Raw genomic sequence first — 25,477 nt, 5'->3', positions numbered from 1 at the left:
TAATAGCATCCAAACTACGATGTAACGGGTTTAAATTAAAACACCTTATGGTCACACAGGCTCTAAGTGTATGTAACATATTGACCAAATTAAAGGCGAGCCGGAGGATGGAAAAGTACCGCGCGCAAACACAAACAAGAATGAACAGCAACAGGAGCCTCTGACGATATGCTAAAGGTCGTGAAGGAAGTGGAGGGGCTCCATTTTGCCCCTTACATTCGGGAGTTGGTGAGGGAGAGGGGGCGGCTGGTGGTGGCTCGGGTGGCGACGGCGCACGGGAGGAGCGGCATAGGCGGCGGTGCACGGGCGGTGGTGGTGCTCGGTGAGGGAGGGAGCAAGGCAGGGGGTGTATGGATGGGGTGTGGTGCGGCTTTGGGAGGGGCGGCCGGGATGGCCCCCTTTTATAGCTGGCGAGGTGGCCGGCGGGGTGGGCTCCGGGCGGCGGCCGGTGGCGGTAGGGGCTCGGGTGACCGTGGTGCCGGCGGTGGGGGACGGGCGCCGGGGCGGCGCCGCGACAGGCGTGGGATGGGGTCGGCGTGGGTGGCGCAAGAGCACGCCGGCGGGGCCGGAGCGGGGCCTGGCGTGGGGCGACCGTAGGGGCGGCGCGCGGCCGGTAGGGTCGGGCCGAGTGGCACGAGCCCGAGTGTGCGGGGGGCCGAGGGTATGGCGCCAGGGAAAGTGGGCGCCGAGAGGAGTAATGGCGCCCGGGTTGCGTGCGCCAGGAAGAAAAAAGGAGGAGGAGAGAGAAGAAGGAAGGAGGAAGAAGAAAGGAAGGAGAAAAAAGAAAAAGAAAAGGGAGGGGGAAAAAGAGAAAAGAAAAAGGGGAAACCGGCGGCGAATGCGGCACGCGGTCGGAGCACACGCGGCGGTCTGTCGACGGCACGCGGCGAAAATTACGGGCATGGATAAAATGATGGCTGTCGGCTTGGGTGCCGGGACGGCGAAATCGCCGGGAAGGTTTTAGAATTCCGGGAGCTCAACGGTAAAAAGATTTTGCAAGCGATTTTTAACGGGTGATTTAAGGTGGTGATTTTTTTACGGATGTTACAATTTGCATGGTCACCTTTTTACATGGAGCAATGAACGGTTGGACCCAACCTTGGTACGCATTGACAAAGCATTTGTCTCTAAGGATTGGGTGTCGACTTTCCCATATCATAACTTACATGCACTGTCATCCCAGTGCTCAGATCATGCCTCGCTTCTCCTGCAAAGTTGTTGCGTCTTTACCTCGTTCAAACATTTCCGTTTTGAAAATATCTAGCCGAAATACGAAGGCTACATGCAAACTGTGTAACAAGCCTGGATGGTCGGAAGCCGACATCTTCCGCACCTTGGACTACAAGCTTCGCAATACGGCAGTTGCACTGAAGAGATGGAGTGCCAAACATGTTGGTAGCGTTCGGCTTCAACTAGAAATTGCCAAGGAGCTGGTGCTCAGGTTTGATGTGGCTCAGGAAAACAGAACACTAGCACATCATGAACAAACTCTTCGCAATAAGATGAAACTCAAATGCCTAGGCCTTGCATCTCTACTACGGACCATCATGCGTCAAAGATCACGCATCACCTTCTTAGCGGAGGGTGATGCCAACACAAGGTTCTTCCACCTACAAGCATGTCATCGCAGTAGAAAGAATCATATTCACTCGCTCAGGGTGGGTCACCTTGATGTTGTACATGAAGAAGCTAAAGCCGAGGCAATCTTCTAGTACTTTGATGCCTTGCTTGGATTGGCCTCCCCACCAACGGTTTCACTGGATTTTCAACGCCTGGATACTCCATCTATTGACTTGTCCTCGACTGATCAATGTTTCTCAGAGGAGGAGGTTTAGAAAATGATTCAAGAGCTTCCATTAGATAAGGCTCCTGGCACTGATGGATTCATGGGTTTTTCTACAGAACAGCTTGGCCGGTCATTAAGCATGACATCATGCGCGCCTTCCATGCTCTCTAGTGCTTTGACAGTCGCAGCCTTCACCTGGTCAACCAGGCTTACATGGTTCTACTTCGCAAGAAGCCTGACGCAGTAAAGATTGGAGACTATCGTCTGACTAGTCTGATCCATAGCTGCTATAAGCTCTTTAAAAAGATGTTTGCCAATAGATTATCCCCTGAATTGCACAATCTGGTTCGTCACAACCAAAGTGCGTTCATTCAAGGTCGCCTTCTACACAACAATTTTAGGGTTGTGCAGCTATCAGCGAAACTTCTCCACTGACGAAAGTCACCATGTGCGTTGGTCAAGGTAGATATCTGCAAAGCTTTTGACTCGGTTGATTGGACCTTCCTGTTATGAATTCTACGACACATGGGTTTTACAAGATGATGGATTAATTGGATCAGTATGTTGTTATCCACGGCAAGCACCAAGGTCATCTTGAATGGATCCCCAGGTAGGAGAATTTTCCATGCCAGGGGTCTCAGGCAGGGCGATCCATTGTCACCCATGCTCTTTATTCTTGCAATGAAAGCTCTGAATTCCATGATCAGATTGGCAGATAGAGAGGGGCTTTTGACATCCCTAGGCAGCAATGCCATGCAAGAACGCACTTACCTCTACGCAGACGATGTCGTGTTATTCCTATTGCCAGTGCAGCGGATCTGATCGTCACTGGAGTGATTCTGGATTTATTTGGTGGTGCATCTGGTCTTCATACAAACTTGGACAAATGTCTCATCTCACCAATTCAATGTGATCTTGAACACACTGTCAGGTTGATGCAACGCCTAGAGCCTTTTCCATGCAAGTACCTGGGGATCCCTCTATCTACTAAAAGGTTGCGAAGAAATGACCTTGTGCCTCTGGTTAAGGTCAAGATGTCGGCCATACCCATTCATACAACCATTGCGGTCTCCCTCTCCCCCTGGGTCATCAAGAAAATTGACAAACACAGAAGAGCCTTCCTATGGAAAGGAACATAAATGGTCTCTAGGAGTCACTACTTACTAGCCTGGCCAAAAGTTTGCCGACCATCTGCTCTTGGAGGCCTTGGGATCACAAATCTCCAGACCATGGGCTATGCACTTCGTATGCGTTGGTTGTGGCTAAACAAAACAGACACCTCAAGATCTTGGTATGCCTTAACTAATTCAATGGAACCTCTGGTGGCTAAGATATTCTTCTACTCCACGTCAGTACAAGTTGGAGATGGGAAACAAACTTTGTTCTAGACAAACAGGTGGATTGAAGGCCGCTCCATTGCTGAGATTGCTCCATGCCTGCTCCAGGCGGTCGGTCCTAGAATTCGCAAGAAAAGAATGGTCTATGAAGGGATACAAGATAGAAAATGGGTCAATGATATCACGGGCGCTCTAACGGTCCAGATTTTGCTAGACAAATTGGAGATGATCACGCTAGATGATGTCACCCCAGATAGGGTGCTTTGGAAATGGACAGAAGATCATCGCTTCTCCATAGCGTCGGCATATAGAGCTTTTTTCATCGGACAATATGAAATACCTGGAGCAAGGATCTTGTGGAACGCACGGGCACCTACTAAATGCAAATTCTTTATGTGACTCATTCTTCATGGCCGCTGTTGGATGCCATCAAGACGTAAGAGGCACAATTTACAGGACGATGATACTTGCATTCTTTGCGGGCAGGAATTAGAAACCATCAATCATTTGATCATAAGCTGCTCTTATGCTAGGGAGGTTTGGCACTTGATGCTATCACGAGTGAACTGGCAGACTCTAACGCCTTCTGTTTAAGAGCTCACTCTGGCCGACTAGTGGATGACGGCGAGGAAACGTGTGGACAATGTGGCTAGAAAATCTTTCGACTCAATGCTGATCTTGACTTCATGGTCCATTTGGCTTGAACGTAATGCACACACCTTCAACAGAGAAGAGAAAACGGTGATGCAGCTGGTACACAAGATTTCTAAGGAGGCTTCCGCCTGGGTAGCTGCACGTTTCACTTGCTTATCACCTTTCACTCCATCTCTTCTTCCTCATGACACGGGTAGCCTGGTAGCTTGGTGGAGGAATGGTGCTAATGTGAATTCTATTTAGACTTTTTCTGTACAACAGGTCATCACCCCAGATGACACTGCTTAGGAGGTGTTTGGTTCCATGAACTAAAGTTTAGTTCCTGTCATATCGAATGTTTAGATACTAATTAGGAGGACTAAACATGAACTAATTATAAAACCAATTGCACATATTGGAGGCTAATTTGCGAGACGAATCTATTAAGCCTAATTAGTTCATGATTTGACAATGTGATGCTACAGTAAATATGTGCTAATCATGAATTAATTATCCTTAATAGATTCGTCTCGCGAATTAGCCTCCATCTGTGTAATTGGTTTTGTAATTAGTCTATGTTTAATACTCCTAATTAGTATCTAAACATTCAACATAACAAGGACTAAACTTTAGTCCGTGAAACCAAACACCCCTTTAAATATGTAATCTTGCTCTATCCTTTTAATGAAATACGTGCCAAGGCACGGTCGTGAAAAAACTATTAAGTATTGGACCTATTTGACACTACATTGAACCTTGCCAAGTCATACTCGAGTCCACCAAACAGTGTCACCAAACACCTCACCAAACAGTATACCAAACACAAAAAATAGTAGTACAAATCTTATTAAACACGTGGGCATAATCACATATATTCCAAACTAAATGGACCCTAATGAAATGCCTTTGACCACCCCTACAAAATAACAATCACACATCTACCCCTCAGCCACCACCAACCCGAAGCGACCGTACAACAATATCTTCGGTATAAAACTCCCCTGTCTCCGTCTCCGGTGAGCGAGCAAGAGCGGAGGGGAGGGAGGAGAGGAGGCCGAGAACCGCAGCAGCTCAAGCAGCCGCGGAGCCAAAGCCCGGCCGATCCGGTCGCTGCTTGCCTCTCAGGTCCCCGCACCATTGCCAGTTCTGCTCTCAGATTCACGAGCTTGTCTCCCAGATCCAGCTTCGCCCGCCCGAATTCTGTTTATTGGGAGCAAAGAGGTAAGTCTGACCGGGAAAGGCCGGCTCCTGGGTGCTTTCTTGGTGTTCTTGCTGTACTTGCTCGATCGAAATGTGATCTTTGTGCCACGCAGGTGCTGGTCGGCGGCGTGGTTAGGTTGGTTGCGCCGGGGAGTTTCTGGTTCTCCTCCGCTTGTTTTCCTGGTGCGGCGGTGGAGATGGGGGTGGCGGGGGAGAAGTTCCAGCTGGGGACGGTGGGGGCGCTGAGCCTGTCGGTGGTGTCCTCGGTCTCCATCGTCATCTGCAACAAGGCCCTCATGAGCTCCCTCGGCTTCAACTTTGGTATGAGATCCAATCTTGCCTGAGATGCTTGGCTACTTGCTAGTCAGCTGCTGTTTGGTTCTTGGATGCTTCTGTTTCATGTTTGTTTGCTCATGTACTGTTTGCGGTGACGCGAGGTCAGGATTTAGTTGCAGGTGTGTTCAGGGAGCAGTGGGAATGGGAATTGGTGCTGCGCACTGTGTATGTGCTGTGAATTGTCATGGGGGGCTTGGTGTTGCGATAGATTTCACAATTTCAGTGAGAGCAAATTAGCTTGTGTGTCGAGGGGTATACCTGTAGGTCGAATATTTGGTGTTCTGAGTTGGAATAGTGTTATTGGAAAAATGGATGAACAGCTTAAATGGTACAGCTGAGGCGTCTTACTTGAATTGGTATTGCCGCGAAAAGGAGCTGGAGCCAGCTTAAACGATACCAAAACGGTCTCTTTACTCTTTAGTTGTTAACGGCATCATGCTTTTGCAATTGATTACACATCGAGGTGTTCTTTTTTTTATTTTTTGCATTGGAATTCAATTGCATTAATGTACATGGATATCTTGTATCACCACGTGTTGCAAATTGATAGTTCGTCTAAACGGATAACAATAGCGAATATTGTAGGTTTTCCTCCAAATGTTAATCAACTGGTATTTGTTTTGCAGCCACTACTTTGACGAGCTGGCATCTCCTGGTTACGTTCTGCTCTCTCCATGTGGCGTTATGTATGAAGCTCTTTGAGCACAAACCTTTCGATGCAAGAACTGTCATGGGATTTGGAGTGCTCAATGGCATCTCAATTGGACTTCTCAACTTAAGTCTAGGTTTCAATTCTGTTGGTTTCTATCAGGTATACATTACTTTTGCTTTAGCTTTGTTTTTATTAATCCAAACTTAAGTGTTAACTCAGTTGTTTGGCACTATTTCCTTATCTGAGAAGCCAAGGGTTGCTTGTGTGTATAAACTATAAAACCATTAACCATGTATTTTACCCGATGTACTGTCATCGGTACCAGTACATCAAGATGGGCAAAGGGAAGATCTTAGGAACAGGCTTTCAGATTGATACCAATATTGTCGCTCCTATCTTGCATACTAATCACTCCATGAACTAATAATGAAATACTTTGTTCAGATGACAAAGCTGGCTATTATTCCCTGTACTGTTATATTGGAGACCCTTTTCTTCAGGAAGAAATTTAGGTTTGTATGTAACATGTCATGTGCTTTATGCAGCTCGATAATATATCTTCTAATCCTTTTACTGACTTTACTATGCAGCCGGAATATCAAACTCTCACTTAGCGTGCTCCTTCTTGGTGTTGGTGTCGCAACTGTGACTGATTTGCAACTCAACACTGTGGGATCTGTACTGTCCCTGCTGGCAATCATCACAACCTGTATTGCTCAAATTGTATCCTTTCATTGTCATCAAAGCATTTGCAAAATGCAAACTTCACGTAAATCTTGCAACATATTTTGAGGCTGTTAATATTACAGAAAGGTAAAGTCCTAATGTTAAACAAGAGAAGCTACTTCTTCCTCTAGTATATTATTTAGTATACTGGTTGAACATAAAATTTCAAACATTTTATGCACTGTGTCTTGTTTAGCATTATCATTTTGATGATTGTAAGATTAGCTTTGTGCCATGCTATGGTGGTTGACATCCACTCATCGTTCATCGTTACATTCATTTTAATGTGGTGATGTGCATATTTCTGTGATGCATATATTGATTCCTTAACAAGCTATCAGATGACAAATACAATACAGAAGAAGTTCAAGGTGTCTTCAACCCAGCTTCTGTATCAATCATGCCCGTACCAAGCATTGACCTTGTTCCTTGTTGGTCCATTCCTTGATGGATTTTTGACTAACCAAAATGTCTTTGCTTTCGATTACACTACTCAAGTTCTGGTAAGCATAATTAAATAAAGGCTTTGTCAATTTAAGTTAATTTCTGTTACTTGATCAATTCATCTGATTCCAGGTTTGCTTTTATCGTCTTTGCAGTTTTTCATTGTGCTGTCATGCCTGATTTCAGTCTCAGTAAACTTCAGCACCTTCCTTGTGATTGGGAAGACATCTCCTGTAACTTACCAAGTCCTTGGGCATTTGAAAACATGCTTGGTTCTCACCTTTGGCTATGTACTGCTTCATGATCCATTTAGCTGGAGAAATATACTGGGAATCCTAATTGCTGTGATTGGGATGGTTTTATATTCATACTTCTGCACTAGAGAGACCCAGCAAAAACCTGCAGAAGTCTCTCCGCAAGTCATTCAGGTACGTTTTGCAATGTTAGCAAAATTTCATGGATCAATTTTTTTTCGAATCATTTCATGTAACACAAAATTGAAAATCTTTTTAATCTGGTGACTCAAGTATAAACATGAGGTCCTCACATTAATTTGAATACTGTCCAACGAAGCTTTGTGAATCTTTAGTCGTAATCTTTTGTCAGATTCTTTTCATATGCAGAATTTTTAACTGCTTGTCTCTATTCTTGTGGCTGTTGGTAACTTTTTCAAGTAATTTTCTTGACAAGAAGCTGCATGGCATCAACATTGCAGGGGAAGGAGAGTGAGTCAAACCCGTTGATCTCAGACTCTTTAAATGCTGCTGAAAACGGGGGCAGTACCCCAGATGATGAACCCCTGAAGGTACCAATGTGGAGCTCGAAGTACTCAAGGGCGTGAAGATTGCTCTGTCGTTAGTGTATGGTATTATACAGAATTCAGTTTAGTAGGCAGATACCAGGGTTGGAAGGCAACCCTGTTCCTGTTGCATTTTTGGCATTTTTTGTCTGGGTTATATTATATGTACTGTTGGTAAATGGATCTCACTAGTGAGAGGATACTATTGCTTCCTCTATTCCAGACGATTGATCTGAATGAATGCGCTACATGCTGTAACTTGGCAGCTGGACATGATACAGAAAGTAGTTTACATTCTTTTGTGCTACCAAAGAGTTGGGGGTCCGCAGAGTTCTTTTTCGATGATCTATGCTGAGATCGGTAAATTCTTTTATGAACACCTTGTTCCCTGTGGAAGTTTATCTTGGCGTTGAGAAGCCAAATTTGGTGGAAATACTGAGTCGCGTGCGCGACTGCGAGCGGACGCGTCGCAGAAGGGCACGCGTGGTCGCTGCAGGTCCGGCCTGGCCTGTGGAGCTCCTGTTCTCTCGCCGCCGGAGCCGGAGGAGGCGGGTCGAGGGAACGGCGGGGCGAGGCGGTGGGTACTACGCCGGCGGTTCGGGAGATAACCAGTGGGCCAGGATCGGGGCGGGGGGCGCCGGGAGTCGACGGATTAGCGCCGCGCGTGGAGGTGGACGACGGGCGGTGGATTCGGCGGCGGGAGCCGTCGAAGACACAGGCGGCGGCCGGTGCGGGGACGAGCGCATGGTGAGACGTCGGTGGGCCTTCTGCGACCCAACAACGCCCAAAATTGGCAGGTCCCGTGGTTGCATTTCCCCAGGAAAAAGTCCTATTCACCGCTGGATAATGGGTCGAGTCCAAAACCGGGCACGTGACCTCCCGGACCCGATTCCACTACGGTTTCGTCCGACGTGGCGCCAGGTCACCCATCATAGCTGGCAACCGGTTCGGTGGGCCCCATATGTCGGCCTCTTCCACCTTCTTGAGCTTCTTCTACCTTGCTCTGTTCCTCGCACTCGCTATGCGCCGCTCTATCTGGCCACCGGCTCTCTCGCGTCTCCCCCCCAATGGCCATCTCCGAGCTCCCCCACCCATCCCGCGCCGCAGACCGTCGTGCTCCGCCTCTCCGTGTTGTCCCATTCCCATCCTCTGCCCCAGGTGTAGGGCCGCACCTCGCCAAGGTCCAGACACGAGTGGCCTCGAAGCTCCTACAGTGACCTTGGAAAATATAGGAATCAAGTTACCAGCTACTCGATCCGCTCAATTAAGCTCCTGTCCACTGCATAGCCATCGGCGGAGATGCGTGCCTGTATATTGCTGCTCTTGCTGCCCTATTCTATTACCAACGGGACGGCGACTGAGTACACTACAACGGTGAGCAGATCTCCCATTGCCCTCTCCGTCGGATTTGCTTGGATTGGGAACAAAATCAAACGATTGCCGAATATACGATCCAATTCATCCAAAGCTAGCTTGTATTGTGGAGCGTTCCTTCTTGAGGCACGTGCGGCTGAAGCCAGTGGCGACGCGATAGCCATCCTGGGTGCTGCAGGCGCGTCGACAGCTGAAGAATTCTCACTTGTGCTGTCGACACGTGAAATCAAAGTTGAAATTGTCCTCGTGGGTTCCAAATTGAGCTGAAATCAACGATCTGGATTGGTAAATCTTTGCTGTCACTATTTTGCATTATATATGTGTGATGCATTTGGAGGAATTTCTTCAGATTTCATTTCATGCGGCCACGGAAGTGCAGCACGGGCGGCGGCGGAGACCCGCGCCCCGCACTCGCTCGAGGCCGAGCTCTCCTTTGCACCAGCTTCCCCGGGCCCCGGCAGCTGTAGTTTCGCAGAGCTCTCCCACCTGCGGCTCCTCTTGCCCCGCGTGCCGCATCTCCACGCTGCTCCCGCACGCGCCGCGGCTCCAGATTGATGAGGACTACCACTACGCAACAGGCCAATGGACAGCACGATGCACGGATGGCGAGCATTTGACCGCCGCCTCCCTGACCCTTGAGCTTCTGGCTCGGCCATGGCGGAGATGCCGCCATGCCGGAGAGGGAGGGTGGCGCCTTATCGGTGCAGATGGAAAAAGGAAGAGCCTGCGCCACGGCTATTATCTCTGACACGTGGACCTGCGCCACGTCGGTTCAAAACCACCGCATGTCAGCGCCACGTTGGACAAAACTAGAGTGGAATTGAATTGAGGAGGTCATGTGTCCGGTTTCACGAGCACGAGGAGTCACAACGGACGGTTTTCGAGTTCTCGAAGCAAACGCGGGGTGGTTGAGGGAGGTAAATAGGACTTTTTTCCATTTCCCCACCATTCCAGCCAGATAGTATGAATCTAGGCCTATTTCCTTTCTTCCAATGTACTGAATTGGGCCTGCTTTAGCCCATACATTGGGCCTAATAGCACTAAGGGCCGGAACCGCGGAGTGTAAGGGATCATGGCCCATTTAACTTTCTTCGTATGTAAAATTTGGCCCAATAGACGTACCCAGCCCAACAGCGATGGCGGGAAGAGGGGCTAGAAACGGCGGGAAGCGCCGCCGCCTATGGCGGGAAACCCCCAGCCATTTAACACCCCACCCCTCCTTCCTTCCCCTCGCCTATCCACCTCCCCGCCATTGCTCCCGACTCCCAAGTCCAAAACTCCAACGTGAGAGAAGAAGAGAAAGGAGATGGTGGGGCCGCAGTACGACCTCGTCGGGAACCCACTGGGAGCGGTGCGCGCCACCTTCGAGCGGACGGCGGCCGCCGCCGCCGCGGAGTCCGGAGGAAGCGATCCAGTGGCGGCGTTCCGGGGGAAGGACTGGGGTGCCTGCGACCTCTTCCGCTCCTTTCTGCTCGAGGAAGACGGGCTCGACAAGGTAAAATATCCATCCTCACTCCCGGAATTCGTGTGCGCATTTTGTTATTTTACACTGATTTACTTAGTATGGATCTGGTTGTTGATTCAAGATACAAATCAATCGGTCACGTGAACTGCATCATCTATAATGTGTTGCATCGATCATCTGCATATGTAAGGGGAAAAATGATTCGACGAGTCTCTGAAAGAAGATTACAGGAAATGGTTTGCAATTTAGGATTTTCGACCAGATTTACTATTGTCAGTGTGAGTAAATGCATTAGAAACCTATGTTCTCATGTCCTAGGTGGAGCAGGAGTTCCATTTTGCTGAGCACATTTTGTGTAATTGAGGCTTCTAGTGACTAATGCCAAGCAAAAATATTTCCAGGTTCCGGTGTTGAATGCTTCAAATCTTGGATTGATCAAACCAAACACCCTCGTCCGGTACAGGGGAATGGTTCAGGACATGCTTGGGAATGAGTACTACATTGGTGCATTCAAGGTACTGGACGTGGACTGAGGCTCATAAGATCTTGTTAAAGCTGCCATTAGTGCCTCTGACGCTTATTTTAATGTTTCACCTGTGTAGGATGGGTCGACTTGGAGGACAAACAAGTTCACTGATTTCTCACCGTTCTCAATGCCACATCCTTGTGATTCTCACCTTTGGGAGCGTCATCTCTTTCACTGTGTGCCTGTATGTCATTTCTTCCAGGGCATTTGTTTTTCATTATGTAACCCTAAAAGTTCCTTGTTTAAATGGCCACCAGATGGAAATGGAGTTCATCTGGATTTGTAATTGGTTTATTGCAGGCGCCTGGACAAAATTCTTGGACAATGGAGTCTTCACCAGGACCTGATCTGCGCAGGATGTCAAGCTGCTTGGCAACTGAATTAAGAGAGAAAAGGAAAAGAGATGGAGATAAAGATGATATGGATGTATGTTTTGTACCGGTCCCTGCAAATAAAAATACAGTTGTTATTTCTAATACTTGCTGTTGACATCTAATGCCTTTCTTCCATCAGGTTTCAGAAAATGGACATGAAGAGTCTTCTGCGCTCTGCAAGAAGCCGGTAAGAGTTGTCAATAATTTGCTTTCAGTTTCACAAGGTTAAATACAAAATGATCATTTTTGTCTCAGGAAGCATTTCATATTTGCTTTCTTCTATGCCCATGTGCATACATCAGAATTTTCCGTGTATCAGTTTTCTTGCTTAGTTTTGTGTTTGTGAGCTTCATCTGACAAGATTCCCTGAGTATATGCCATCCTGTTTTTTCTCCTATTCTGAAGATAGCTGGGTATCCTAATAAGATAGGATGGCTGATAACCTGATTGATTTATGAGTATCTACTTTAATTGCTTAGTTTTCTTATAACCTTATAAAAAATAAATTAACTGGCTAATAATCTGATTCGATCCCCTTCTTATTTGCAGAAGGAAGATGATGTTCATGTCTCATCCGGTTCAAATGAAGTGGCAGAAGGTGTGCCAGAGATGAATAGGGGTGATCATATACCTGGAAGCTCCTTTTCATGTCTAGTGAAGGTGGAGACCTAGATTTTTTTTTTGCGAGTGAAATAAATATAAAAGATTTCTCTGATTTTGTTTCAGTTTTGTGTTATTTATGGTTGGCACCTTTATTTCCTCGTTGCAGGTCTATGACATGCCTGATAGCCAGGTGAAGCTAAATGATGTTATTGAGTTCATTGGTGTATATACATTTGACCCAGAACTTGCTGCTCCTAGTGATAACCCAGACGATATAATGTTAGACCTCATAGAAGATGTAATAGTTCAATTGCCTCCGAGCAAGGTATGACATTCATGGGGAAAATGTTAGGTTTATCTTTTGCTCCAGTTTTATTTTTTTTTGCCTTGAGTTTTGATCGTTCAAATGATTGTATAGGTGCCCCGACTTCATTGTTTGGTATGGAGAAAATTATCACCTCATGACTTTATTTCAAGGCCTCCTGTTGTTGAGGTAGATATCACCAAATTTGTAGTCTTGAACTCTGGAGTGGGTTTGCTAGTTTCACTTGCTTTTATACACGGACTAATAGGCTAATTCTATTCTTTGTTTTGGTCTTGCAGCCTTCACCTAGCATATTAAAAGGCATCCGACAGTCTTTGCTCTCACACCTCACTCTGGTGTTAGGAAACGATGAACTTGCAGCCCAGTGCTTGCTGTTGCATCTTCTATCCAGAGTATGTTGGATTACTAACCGGCTGCTCTAATTATAAGGATCTTTACATGATTCTTGCAAAGGCAATTCATATTCAATAATACATTATTGCCCCTTAATTTCGGTGCAGCTTCGCAATAGGGTGGATTTGGTTACTGTTGGTAGACTCTCCTTGAATTTCACTGGCTTTAACAGGGAAAGTGCTTCCATATTTGGGAATCAACTGTATTCTTTGATCCAGAAATTGGTGCCATATTCACAAGCCATCCCTATGTCAATAGAGTATCTGAACACAGCCACGCTTCAACCTAGAAAGGACAACAAATCAGGAAGGTACATCATGTCTAGCTTTCCCTATCAACAGTACATCAGCAACATAACTACCAATATATTATATATGAGTTTAAAAAAAAACTACTGCTATTCAAATGAACTTTCATTTAAAGCTAAAGTGGTAACCTATGCTTGCCCCAACATTTGCTGTAGGTTGGTCACAGGAGTTCTGCAGCTACCTCAAGGCTCCCATCTGACCTTTGATGAGACCCTTTTACAGACAGGATCATTGACGTCTAAAGGTGTGGAAAATACCATGCTGCTCAAGAATTTAATGGAGTCACAGAAGGTAATAAACTAATAATCCTCACAATATTGAGCCTAATGTCTAGTTACAGGACCACTGCCATTGCTGGCCACAGGTTTATGTGAATTGTTTGTGAACAACATTTAAGTTTCTTTGAATTTGCTTGCAGGTCGACTATGATTTTGAGTACTACAAGCTGGATATGGCAACTGATGTGCAGCTACTTACTCTCTCTGAGGGAAAATCAAACATTCTTCCTTCAGACTTGGTGGTGCCTTTTCGTCCATCCTCCGTTCCCACGATTGATGCAGGTTCTGAGGAACTTGAGAATTGGAGATGGTATTTGGCCACAGTTAGGTCTCTTCCTCAGTCCACTGAACCTGAGACTTACCAGGTAAACACCCCCTTACACCACCCTCTATCTATCAATGTATCTTCAAACCTTGAACATTATTGCCAAAGATGCATATTCCGAACATCCAAATTAAACCATTTTGCATGACATGGTTAATGAGTTGCATAATGTTTGCACATCTTATTGCAGATGATTCAAGATGAAATGGTCAGTGCCATGCGCGATGATAGGAGCTTGGGTTGTTCTGAACTTAGCAGGTCTGTGTTCATGCCACAGTTGAAAATACCAGTCTTATAGTTTGGCAGGGAAGCTTCTGAATCATTGCTGAGCTGACTTAACTTCCTCTGATCTGCAGATGGCTAACAATGGCACAAATAATGGCCTCAAGCTTCGGCGAGAAGAGTCTTTCTTTGGAGCACTGGCAGATGGTGAAGGAGCTTGAGAGGCTTAGAAAGCAGAGGCTGCAATGAGATTGAAGCCGCATTTGCATTTGTTTTTACACCACTTGCTGTGGTGGTATGCTGTGATGTGTATAGTACTAGGTTGTGTGAATCAAGACTTGGATAGTTTGGATGGTGCCATGGTGGGACTTCTGTAACAGCTGTCGTCCTATGCGAGCTATTTGATCACTTGTTCTCAAGTTTATGCCACGCATATTCTCCTGCACAAATTTGAAGTTTACTTCTGGGATGTCACTGCCGGTGCCAGATCTGTAATTTCAACTTTAGAATTATCGTAGCCTGAATGCTAAATTGTCATGAATGGGCTACATAACATAATGGAGATTTTGAAGTAAATTGAACCTGTCTTTAACTATGCGAGAATTTAAATGCATTCTAGTATGGTTCATAAGGTGAATCATGCGAACGCCGATCATTTTTTATGGTCAATGAAATGAACCTTTTCTGATTTTTAAATTTCCTATTTCAAAATTTTAAACAAACTTAAGTTTTTGTGTAAAGTAACCTTTTCCCGGGCAAATTACAGAACATTTGACAGCAACACTGAATTAATTCTCGGTAGTTACAAACAATAGATGATACATTACTATATAATAATCTCTTACACCTTCTCAATCCAATGCCGAAGATGGCTGCAGGCGCTCAGTTTATAGTTTACAGAACAGTGGATAAGGCTCCAAATTTACCCCAATGATTTCAGCACGTCGAATTTTTAACCAATCAATACAGTTTCAGCACTAGAGAAGAAGAGTTCCGATAGTCATCCGACCTGACATTCATCTTTTCTCTCCAATTTGATTTCCTAGGCAGATAAGCCTTATACTGATTCACATCGTCTTCACAGAGTGGCAGATAGAGGTATGTTCTCCATTGATGCTTGCGTGCCTGTTCTGCATGCATGTATCGCAGAGCAGACATCGTTCGTCTCGAGGAACTTCTGGCCCTTGACCAGAATCAGCGGGGTATACTTGAGGACCAGCCGCTTGCACTGGGAGGATGAAAGGAAGATTGTTATGAAGTACGAACCGAAGAAAATAGAGCTAGCCCTAGCGTTTGCAAACTGTCACAAATGTCAAAATTAAAAGAAGGAAACCCTTGTTTTGTAGTACTACCATTTAATTGATACAAAGCTGTAGGGAGAAGGGAATAACCTAATTACAGAAAATATTCTGTAGGTGTTGATGTGAAAGTACTCGACAACAGCTAAGGTATCTGAACTTGGTACATGCTTAGCCACAACGGAGAAAACAGGAAAATACAATAGTAATTGAAGTAATGTTTATTCAGTTCAAGGTTTGTCAATTCTCACTGATCGGTGTTGTCTGATATGAATTAATAAAGGCTGATGCACTCATATTTCAATATAACTGAGATTCTTTTTAGCTCAGCTCACCTGCTGTTCATAGTTCTGCGCCTTGCTGCATGTTTTGAGGAGTAGGTCGATAACCTCAAGCTGTAAAATTACAGCAAACATAGAAAGGCATTACATTATGTACAAAGTAAAGTAGTATACAATGCAGAGAATGTTGTCGACAGAGAGTGAAAACACTGCTATTACCTGCGTGTTGGGGTCTTTAAGCATGACAAGAACTTCAACAATAACGTGATGGCATAAACCACAAGTACCCTCCCGAGTGGGTAAGCTAATCTTCATTCCCTGCTTGCAGAGGTGAACTGATTCACAGAATTTTTCAGGGTTAACCATTGAAACCTCCAAGAAGAAAAGGGGTACGTAGTAGTTGACCAGCGTGATGCACTGCAACATAGTGGATGATCAACACACTGATAGATTAACACACCTGAAAATGTGCTACCCAAGGCAGGAACCACAGGTTATCCATACCTGCTGTTTCAGAGGGGCAAGGCTTGCACATTCATGGTGTAGAATGCTAAGAATCTCAGTCTGGGTTTCGTTTTGTTTGAGGTAGAGCAATGCTTCAGTTGAGTATTGCTCACATAATTGACACAACTTCCCACTGGCTGCAGTTAGCCCTGGTCCCTTGGCTGCATCAGGCAAGCCATTCTGAGCTGAATTGAACACAACGTAAGAGATCGATCAAAAGGACAACACTTCTGAAGCTTTAATTTCTATAAGACATACGCTAAGCTGGAGGTAGGGTGAGTAGAATTGATGGATTAGCCATAATAGTTTTCTATAATTAATCACTGAATTACTACAAATACAAATACAAACTCATCAAATGAAGGGGAATTTAGATAAAATGGTTGTGACTACCACTAGCTCATGATATCTTAACGCAGAAGTGTAGAACACTTCAGGCTTCACACAATTACTGCACTTAGTCTACTTAGCATTATCATCAGGAAAAAACATAGCTATGGAACAAATAAAAGTCAACAGAAGAAAAATAATTAAATTGGAAACTTACCCAAGATATTAAAATCTCTGCTCTCAGCAACCTCGTTTGTTAAGGCTATAGCTAGTGCAAGCACAAACGCTGGCCTCGTCGTTGGACACATCGTACCTGCTTACCACTTGGTCAGTTTACAAAAACAGAACTAAAAGAATGTAATCCTAGTGAAATCAGAGCAGTTGATAGATGCAGAAAACCTGGGTAAAGCTTCTCTAAAAGGCAAAAACCAAATCAGTAGAAGTTTCAGATTCGGTCAGCCCAACGTTACGGAAGCGCTCAATTCAAGATGTAGCTATTTCGTACAGAGTTAGGTAACTTGGGAACAGAAGCATGGGCTATCCCTCTGCATCCGCACTCGGAGCACCAAATTCTCCAGATTCAGCTCGGTCCCCGCCAGCAAAGCCTAATCCCCGCGAAGCTATGCTAAAAGAAGCCCGGTACTAGTATTTTTGCATCACTCTCCCTTAGTTAGTTAGTTCCCTACTTTTCTTATTTTGTTTTTCTTTTCCGGATAGCTTCGAGTTTCGAAGAATCGAAGGTCCATGGATGCAAGAACAGGGGTCGAACTGGACAGAGCAAAAATCAAGAACCGACGGGCGGTAGCAAAGAAGAAGCTAAGCAAGATGAAGCTCACCTGACCTGGTTGACTTGGGCTTCTCCCCTCCTCCGCTGGCCTGTTCTTGGAATTGGAATGGGAAGGGGAAGGAGAGGAGAGAGCTTGGGGTCTTCCTGCAATTATTACTATTAATTTTCTTCTGGTTTTAAAGGTTCAAGAGATTGGATTAGGAGGATGCATCAGCATGTGAGATTAGAGTAGTGGGTGGGAACTGGAGAGACTTTGCTTCTATTGTTGCTAGGAGGAGCTAGAAAGGAGGAATCCTTTCTTACAAGGTAAGGTTGAACTAGTTGCAGGAAAGAAAAATAAGGATGAGGTGAAAAGGACAGGGGTGCAGGAAAATATACAGCACTCAAATTTTCTTTTATAGTTTAATGAAGTTCCTAATTTTCTTTTGGGTAATGGATTCCTCTACTTAGATTAGTACGCCTCCTGAAGCAGATTGGCTTGTTTGATGATGAAAAGGATCCCGTTCCTTTTTTTAATAAAAAAACTCATGAGGAGATAAGAAACATGTAAAACTTTCCTCGTAAAAATAAGGGAGAAACTTCTTAAAAAAATACACGCATGAAGACCGTCATTACCTGTTTTTTAGAACATCATTACTTGTCTGCTGGAGCTGTTGCAAGGCAGGGTTTAATAATACAGGACTACAGGTGCATGACATTGCAATGGGGAGGTCTTACTTTTAGCAATCCCCATCTGCATCTGGAGATGCCAGTTTTTTTTGGGTGTGTTTTTGTTGAATAGTTTAGACTGCCAATAAGGAATATTCTGCTATTGGATGATAGAGGTCAGTATCATTTGCATATTGAAGCAGGTGCATGTCTTTGTAATGGGGAGGTCTTACTTTTAACAATCCCCATCTGCATCTGAAGGTTCCTTTTTTTTTTGTTTTGTTCAAGTAGTTTAGACCGCCGATACTGAATTAATGGTAGAGGTTAGCATCATTCGCATATTGTAAGGGACCAGTAGACCAATTACCAACACCGACAGGCCACCAAATTAGTAAGAAAAAATGACAATATTATGTAGCGAAAAAACAAATATGTAAGTTGCGGGTGATAATGAATAAACCCATAAATCTAAGGATGAAAAAAAATGTTCACGTCGACAGCAGGGTTCGAACCTGCGCGGGCGTAGCCCAACAGATTTCAAGTCTGTCTCCTTAACCACTCGGACATATCGACTCTTGTTGTTAAAACTCCTAAGTAAAACTAATTAATCTCTTGATAAATGTGTTTGGGCCCTTGGCAGGCCGAAGAGAGGTTCTGTGGAGATCCATGGGCCTGACCAATCGATAAATTGGGCCAGGTAGACGAATTTCGTACTCTTTCCATATCCACTTCGCCTCTCTCGTGCAGGCCTCTGCACACTAGACTCTCTCTACTGCTGTTCGTAGCTTGCGGCGAGTGACGACGTGGCATACAATACGAATACGATGCCCACGACTCCAAGTACGAGGTGACAGCGGAGTTAATGCACTAGTGTGCGGTGCCGTAGCTGTAGCCGTACCCGTCTCCCGACCCTAAGGCCATGTTTAGTTACTCCCAACTTCCAACTTTGACACTATGCAAAAAGAAGATTCCCCATCACATCAAACTTGCGGTACATGCATGGAGTACTAAATGTAGATGAAATTAAAAAGTAATTGCACAGTTTTGTTGTACTTTGCGAGACGAATCTTTTGAGCCTAATTAGTCAATATTTGGACAATAATTCACAAATACAAACGAAACGCTACAGTGTGCTACAGTGCTGTAACAGTAATTTGGCACCTCCCAAATTCGCCAACTAAACAAGGCCTAACCTCAGGAAAGTAAAGAACCCGCCGGCCGGCTGGATCGGATGGGACGCTTCGCTTGCTACGGCGGCCGGCAGCTACGGTATCCGTGTCACCCATTGAATCCGTATAGTTACTACTACTCCGCACGCTCCCTCCTGGCTAGGCAACCGCCCGCCAAGGATCCAACCGCCGGCGCCCGGCCTCCCGCTTCCCGAGACGATAACTGAGGTCGGTTTCGCCATTAAATTCATGGCGCCGCCGGTAGCAGGATGGATAATGGAATGGATGGCAACACGGCACGGCACCACGGCAGAAGGTCAGAAGGACGACGGCGCAGAGGATAAGAAGAGGAACAAGACGCCACTGTGTTCTCAGCACTGCATCGTCAGTCAGGATAACACTGCTGTCAGATGAAGGCCGAACGCCGACGACGAACTCGCACGAACAACCTTTTCCGGCCAGCGACTTGAAAACTTTAATGCATTCTAGTGTGCACTCCAAAGCTAGACGGCTAGAGAGCGAGGCATGTGCCGCGGTTCTTGGATTTACGGCTGGATCGGGTTGGTTTAAGGTGTGGGCGACCTCGATTGGCAATCGACCATCTCAAGTCTCGATGCTCTACATCGAGGGTGGCGAAGCAAAAGGCCTGCATCACGACTCGCTCGCGGTGTCTGGACGCGCACACCGAAGCAGGAGCAGGACCCCGAGCTCGCTCGCGCTAAAACCTAGGATACGATTCCAGGATTAGTTTTTGCATGCATTCTTCTAACCCATCTCGAGCTTAATTACGCTCTGGCTGTCATCTGACTACTTACAGGTCAGCTAGCTTCATACTCTCGCTAAGGGGTGTTAGTTCCCACGGTGGACTAAAATTTGCACTTTTTAGTCCCTAAACACCCAAATAGGTGGAGTAAAGGTTGGACTAAGCCTTTAATCCTCTAGTCCACAAAACTGGACTAAAGTGGATTAAAAGGGGTTGGTGACACCCCCACACCTCATTTACTGCCGGTCCCCCTCCCCTCCTCCCCCCCACCGCTGGTTGCTCCCCTCCTCACCCTCCCGCCCGCCACCGCCCTCCTGCCGGCCGCCGTCGTCGCCGGCCTCCCTCCCGTCGCGCGGCCGCCCCTCCACGAGTGCTTGGCGCCCGAGGCATGGTGCCGCAATGAGACGACAACGGTCGTGGGGGGTCCGCGGGAGGGGAGCCCAATAGGGTGGCGGCGACGCTGACGGGGAACAGGGGAGGGGCGGGAGGGGCCACTAGGTGGTGGGGGCGGCGGGGTCAAGCAGGATCGGCAAGGCGAGGGAGGGGTCGGTGGGGAAGAGGCAGAGGAGGGGTCAGCGGGGAGGCGGAGGCGGCGCTAACTCGCGCTTTGCTCTTGTAGAGCCCCGGGATCTTGGCCGGGTGGCGGCATAGAGAAAGGGAGGGAGGGCGTGGTGGAAGGACGATGGGAGGTGGAGCAGAGGGGTGGTAGGGAGGAAGGTGCCGGAGGAAAGAGGGAGGGAGGGCGGGTGGCGGCGCGAAGGAATGGCGAGCAGCGCGCAGAGGGGCAGCGCACGGACGGCAGGGAGAGGGAGGAAGGGAGGCTGACGGCACGGAGGGGCGGTAGTGAGGGAGGTGTCGGAGAAGATGGGCGGTGCTTGGTGCTAGGAGGGGGCAGCACAGGGGTAACAAGTGGGTTGGGAATAAGAGTAAAAAGATCTTTGTTCAATGGCATTTAAGTACTTTAGTCAAGGAACCAAACAGCCATTTTAGTCCATTTTAGTTCATGGACTAAACTTTAATCCAGACTAAACTTTAGTCTATGGACTAAAGGAACCCAACCGGATCTAATGAACCTGCAGATTTAGGAGCGAGGCTGACGAGAACTTGAGGATCAGAGGACAAGATGAATGCTCAGCTGAGCAGTACTACCAGATTTCCCATTCTTTTCTGAACATATAACGGATCCCTAATTCTGAAGAAGCAAGAAGAAACAACCGTGTTACTACACTACATGCATCAGTACTCCGACCAATCAATCCTTTCTGACGATCCTTTCCCTTTCCCACTCCTCGTACAGCAAAGCCCTAGCTTAGGTAGGCCTAGCCGCCTAGAAGGGAGACCACTGACCAGTGACCAGACGTCCCTGAAAGCTGCATCTCTTTGACCGCCTTCTACATTAAATTACCGTACCCCGTGGTATGTGAAACTCCGAATGAACCAAAAAAAGGGGGGTTACCGCCCTCGGCGTCGCGTCGTCGTCGTCCTCCCCGTCCTCCCTCGATCGAGAGCCGAGCCGGGCCCTGCCCAGCGACGGCATTCAAAGCCTGCGGGCCGTTTGGTGACGAGTCCAGCTACCTGCTTGCTGCAGAGGGGCCCTGCTCGCTAAAAAAAAGAGAGGCCTGCATGCATGCTGGCGTCGTTAACTCTTAACAGTGCCATGCATGTACTGACGTAACTACCAAAGCCCCACTTTATTAACGGCTAACGGCATCATTAGGCTCTTGATGACCTAGGGTTTAAGACAAGTCCCTGTGGGTCCCACGGGTGCTTTGCGTTATTGAAGTGTACACGTACGTGCAATGCAATGCAAGGGGGGCGAGACGCGAATTATTGAGTGAGAAGTGAGGGCTTTTGCTAGTAGGGTGAAGGTGGATTTGAGAGGAGCCTTGAAAACCAAGTCCCAAACTTTCCGGTTTTTTTATTTCTCAAATTTGACCGATCCACATGGCTCCAAAGCTCGTGATAAGGAGGGATGAGAGCAACCTCCTCGCAGGGACTTCTCTGCCCATGCAAATGTGATGTGCATATGGCTTGAGGTGACCACGCATTGTGTTGTTGTGCCCTAGACGAAAACAAATTAAAAACGTGCTGATTGTTTCATCATCTACCAATGGGGAAGAAGAAGGACGGAATAATGAAAGGATATTTTCTTGATTTTTTTTTGTTTTGATGAATTGTTGTCATTGTATATGTTCACTGGTATCTATTATTATTAAGAAGAAGTCGTGCCGGGTTTTTTTTTCGACCGAAGTCAGCAGAGGAAGCTTCTACCTATATTTTTTATAATTTTTTTTATTCTAGACTTGTTTAATTCGCTCCCACGGGGAGTCGAACTCGAGCCTGCTGGATGCTACTCAGGTACTCTAACCACTAGGCTAGAGGCCCTTTCACAAGCCGCGCCGGTTTAGTTTGAATGATATCATAAAGGTCCGAAAACATATGTTTCATTTGGTCACAAAATAAGTGATATTTTGGACATTAACACGGTCTCGAGGATTTACCGGCTTAGTCTTTCGAAGGTTCTCATAGGGGTAGGGTTGCGTGCGTGTGTTTATAGGGGCGAGCGTGCGTGCGTATATCATCTGTGCCTATACTGTGTGATTCGAGAAAAAAACACGGTCTCTAATTTAAATAGTTTCTATAAAAAAATAAATAATTGGCTTAAGACAACTCAAGACGTCACTTACTCGGACTAGATATTTTACTATTTTTAGTGGTAATGGGAGAGTAACAGTGAGATATCAGATATGCATGTTGTCATCGCAGACAGAAAATATACTTATATGCGATTGCTGAGGAAACAAAATCAACCCAACAGATTTACTAACGTCCAAATCAAACTTCCGTGGGCCAAAAATGTGGGGATTTATGGCGCGGATGGGGGCTGCTGGTGCATTGCATGGATTGATTTGATGGGTTTTTTTTTTCTCGCCTTCACGTAGACGCGTAGATGCAGATGTGTCATCAATGCGCAACTGATGAGGATGGTGATCCATGATGCATGCCACTGCAGTAGCAATGTCGCCGGTTTTTTTTTAAAAGAAAAGTGATTGCAGAGAAGCAGCAGCTACCAAGTGATACCAGCCAAAATCCTGTTTTTTTTAAAGAAAAAAGTGCTGCCAAGTCAAGAGCTCAAATAAACTTGGATCAGTCACGTATGATCCATGATCAATCAAATCCCTTTGATCGGTGGCTTGGCTAGGACTGAACCTAATCAATGGGTTCAAAAGCTGGTAGTGAAAGAAGAGTTGGTTGTAAACGGCTATAGTACTTAGCTTATATGTATGTACATGAAGTGTTTTCACTATTTTAACAGTATGGTAAAAATTGGTTCTTGTCATTTCAATAAAAAAAATACTTGTACACATGCATGGTTATCTACTCCATATGCAAGTACGCTTTCATGCTTTTATTTACAAATGAAGCTTGGTATACTAAAACGGGAATTAAAGAGAAGGAAAGGAGCAGAGAGGATTGTCTGTCTGCATATATACACTGCGATGTCACAGTTTCTGTCATTCCTGTCAGTATTTTTTTTTGTTTTTTTGAAGGAAGGAATGGGTGTTGCAGGTCTGTAGTCTGTACCAGCAGCAGAGTTGCATGTTGGTGCCGTTGCTGATCCTACTCTTTCACATTGCACGGCAGTAGTGTTTTACTTCAGTAAATTCCAGCTGGTGTTTTATAGCCTAATAAATCAAGTCAAAAGTCAGCTCTTGTTTCCTGGGATCCGATCAGTGATTAGCAGATAATGAGCCGTTAGTAATTAACTGTCCATGTGGTCTCTGGAGGTGCATAAAAGCACTTGCAGACTTGCTGCACACCCTGACCTGACCTCTCCGTTTTCTTTTCTCCTCCTCCCTGCTGCTTCTCTCTCTACTCTCTCTCTCTCTCTCTCTCTCTCTCTGCAACCGCATCGGTATCCATGGCGGCTATCACCGGCAAGGACAAGGAGGAGCCTCTCGAGCTGAAGCAGGGAGGGAGCAAGGTCTTCTCCAAGCTGTTCACCAGGGAGAGCTCGGCCGCGGCGCCGTCCTTCCGGGTGTACTACGGCGTCGCGTCGGCGGGGTCCGTGCCCTTCATGTGGGAGTCGCAGCCGGGCACGCCCAAGAACGACGCCGTCTCCACGGCCACCCTGCCGCCGCTCACGCCGCCGCCGTCCTACTACACCGCCAGGCAGCAGGTCACCCACCACAGGCACCACAAGTCCTCCGCCGGCGGCGGCGGCAAGAAGCACTCCAAGCAGTACATGAGCCTCTTCAGCGCCATCCTGCCCAAGATCATCCTGCACAGGCGGTCCAGCAGGTCCTCGTCGTCCGGCTCGCCCTCCGCGTCCTCCTGCTCCTCCTCGTCGTCGGCGTTCTCCTCCGCCGCCTCCTCGGCGTCGTCGCTGTCGTTCCGCAGCGCGCAGTCGCCCGCCGCCTGCTCGTCGATGCGGAGCCGGGTGTACGCGTTCTCGCTCGGGGACGCCGCCGTCGACAGCGAGGACGAGCGGCCGCCGGCGCCGGCGTGCTTCAGCGTGCGGCACGAGAGCTTCAGGGCCTTCAAGGGCTGCCGCGTCGCCATGACGGTGAAGAGCGCGCTGGCGTCCGTCGGCGGCCATGGGCCCACTTCAGCGCAGAAGGTGTAATCCCTCTCGTTAACCCCCATCGTGGTCATGCATGTCGCCGCTGTTGCTTGGAGAGGTGCTTGAGCTTGATTACTCTGCATGTTTTTAACCGTGTGCCTTGTATGTCTCTTTCACGGAGTAATGTTGAAAAAAAAACTCAAGAGGAGCTTATCAAAGTATTATATATGGTGAATTAAGTGTGTAACAGTGTGTAAATTAAACACAATAATGTAATGAGCATAGCATGGTGCATGGCTATGTGATTTCAGATCCCCTCGTGAATGGTGGTGTGTCATGTGTGTATGGTCTGCTTTTGCTTCCTGAAACTGATTGCCTGCCTGGTCGGCTGGTCGGTCAGCTCAGTTCAGACTTCAGAAAAGATATGTTATATGAAACCTGTTTTTCCCAGAAATTCAGAAAAATTTATGAGTCCCTATGATGAAAGAGGACACTCAAATTTATGAGAGAGAGAGAGTTGTGAATAGGAACCTGTTTGGTCTTATATTTAAGCAAATAAGTTGCTTATGACCTAAACACCCTTGCTTATAGACTTGCTTATAAGTTGCTTATGCATAAGCAAATAAGCAAGTTTGGAGCTGCTTATTTTGCTTATGGGGTGCTCTTTACCCCCTACCCTCCCCCACTTTTCTCTCTCTACCCCACTTTTCTCTCTCCCCCGTCTTCAATCCTCCGCCAGATCCACTTCTGTCTCGTTCTCCCACCCCGGCGCCGCGCCCGATCTCCGCCCGCCGCTCCCTCCCCGCCGCCGCCGCCGGCCTCCGCGCGCCGCTCACGCGTCGGCCCGCCTCCGGCGCCGTTCTCCGCGCGCAGCTCCCGCCCCGCCGCCCGCGCGGGACTCGGCGCGCCGCACCCGCCTCGGCCCGCCGCTTCCGCCCCGCCTCCGCCGGCGGCCTCCACGCGCCGCCGGTTTCTCGCTCCCGCACCGCCAACGCCACCAGGATCCGCGCGCCGCTCCCGCACCGGC

At 47.0% G+C, this 25,477-nt stretch overlaps 4 protein-coding genes and 1 non-coding gene across 8 annotated transcripts; 3 read left to right on the top strand and 2 right to left on the bottom strand.

The window, feature by feature from the left end:
• Positions 1 to 4,759: 4,759 nt before the first annotated feature.
• Positions 4,760 to 8,225, top strand: LOC101786470 (UDP-xylose transporter 3). The gene is made up of 8 exons (XM_004968254.4): positions 4,760 to 4,977; positions 5,070 to 5,277; positions 5,919 to 6,103; positions 6,389 to 6,456; positions 6,535 to 6,667; positions 7,012 to 7,173; positions 7,270 to 7,542; positions 7,830 to 8,225. The coding sequence occupies exons 2-8, from the start codon at positions 5,154 to 5,156 to the stop codon at positions 7,953 to 7,955; spliced, it is 1,071 nt and encodes a 356-aa protein (XP_004968311.1). The 5' UTR covers positions 4,760 to 4,977; positions 5,070 to 5,153; the 3' UTR covers positions 7,956 to 8,225.
• A 2,284-nt stretch (positions 8,226 to 10,509) lies between these two features.
• On the top strand, positions 10,510 to 14,573 carry LOC101786066 (mini-chromosome maintenance complex-binding protein). Its single transcript, XM_004968252.3, has 14 exons — positions 10,510 to 10,782; positions 11,154 to 11,267; positions 11,355 to 11,462; positions 11,579 to 11,704; positions 11,792 to 11,839; positions 12,202 to 12,312; positions 12,422 to 12,580; positions 12,674 to 12,748; positions 12,859 to 12,972; positions 13,081 to 13,283; positions 13,437 to 13,572; positions 13,700 to 13,924; positions 14,075 to 14,142; positions 14,241 to 14,573. The coding sequence occupies exons 1-14, from the start codon at positions 10,594 to 10,596 to the stop codon at positions 14,353 to 14,355; spliced, it is 1,791 nt and encodes a 596-aa protein (XP_004968309.1). The 5' UTR covers positions 10,510 to 10,593; the 3' UTR covers positions 14,356 to 14,573.
• A 293-nt stretch (positions 14,574 to 14,866) lies between these two features.
• LOC101785133 (proactivator polypeptide-like 1) lies at positions 14,867 to 17,619 on the bottom strand. Of its 4 annotated transcripts, none has more exons than XM_022827261.1 (6): positions 17,361 to 17,619; positions 16,737 to 16,832; positions 16,190 to 16,350; positions 15,905 to 16,102; positions 15,740 to 15,799; positions 14,867 to 15,334 (listed from the first exon to the last, which is right to left on the bottom strand). In XM_022827261.1, the coding sequence occupies exons 2-6, from the start codon at positions 16,825 to 16,827 to the stop codon at positions 15,185 to 15,187; spliced, it is 660 nt and encodes a 219-aa protein (XP_022682996.1). In that variant the 5' UTR covers positions 16,828 to 16,832; positions 17,361 to 17,619; the 3' UTR covers positions 14,867 to 15,184. The 4 variants fall into 4 exon arrangements, with proteins under 4 accessions (XP_022682996.1, XP_004968308.1, XP_004968307.1 ...); XM_004968251.4 differs by having other exon boundaries at positions 17,356 to 17,618; XM_004968250.3 differs by having other exon boundaries at positions 16,190 to 16,374; positions 17,361 to 17,617.
• Positions 17,620 to 18,445: 826 nt separating this feature from the next.
• On the bottom strand, positions 18,446 to 18,527 carry TRNAS-UGA. Its single transcript has one exon. It is a non-coding gene; the product is annotated as a tRNA-Ser (tRNA).
• A 5,177-nt stretch (positions 18,528 to 23,704) lies between these two features.
• Positions 23,705 to 24,765, top strand: LOC101784738. Its single transcript, XM_004968248.3, has one exon. It carries the CDS (start codon positions 23,809 to 23,811, stop codon positions 24,511 to 24,513), a length of 705 nt encoding a protein of 234 aa, XP_004968305.1. The 5' UTR covers positions 23,705 to 23,808; the 3' UTR covers positions 24,514 to 24,765.
• Positions 24,766 to 25,477: the final 712 nt, after the last annotated feature.

The sequence above is a fragment of the Setaria italica genome, chromosome V, assembly GCF_000263155.2.
Source record: "Setaria italica strain Yugu1 chromosome V, Setaria_italica_v2.0, whole genome shotgun sequence".
NCBI lineage: Eukaryota > Viridiplantae > Streptophyta > Magnoliopsida > Poales > Poaceae > Setaria > Setaria italica.
Note: the sequence above shows the minus strand (reverse complement) of the source record. Positions and strands in the feature narration are given on the sequence as shown.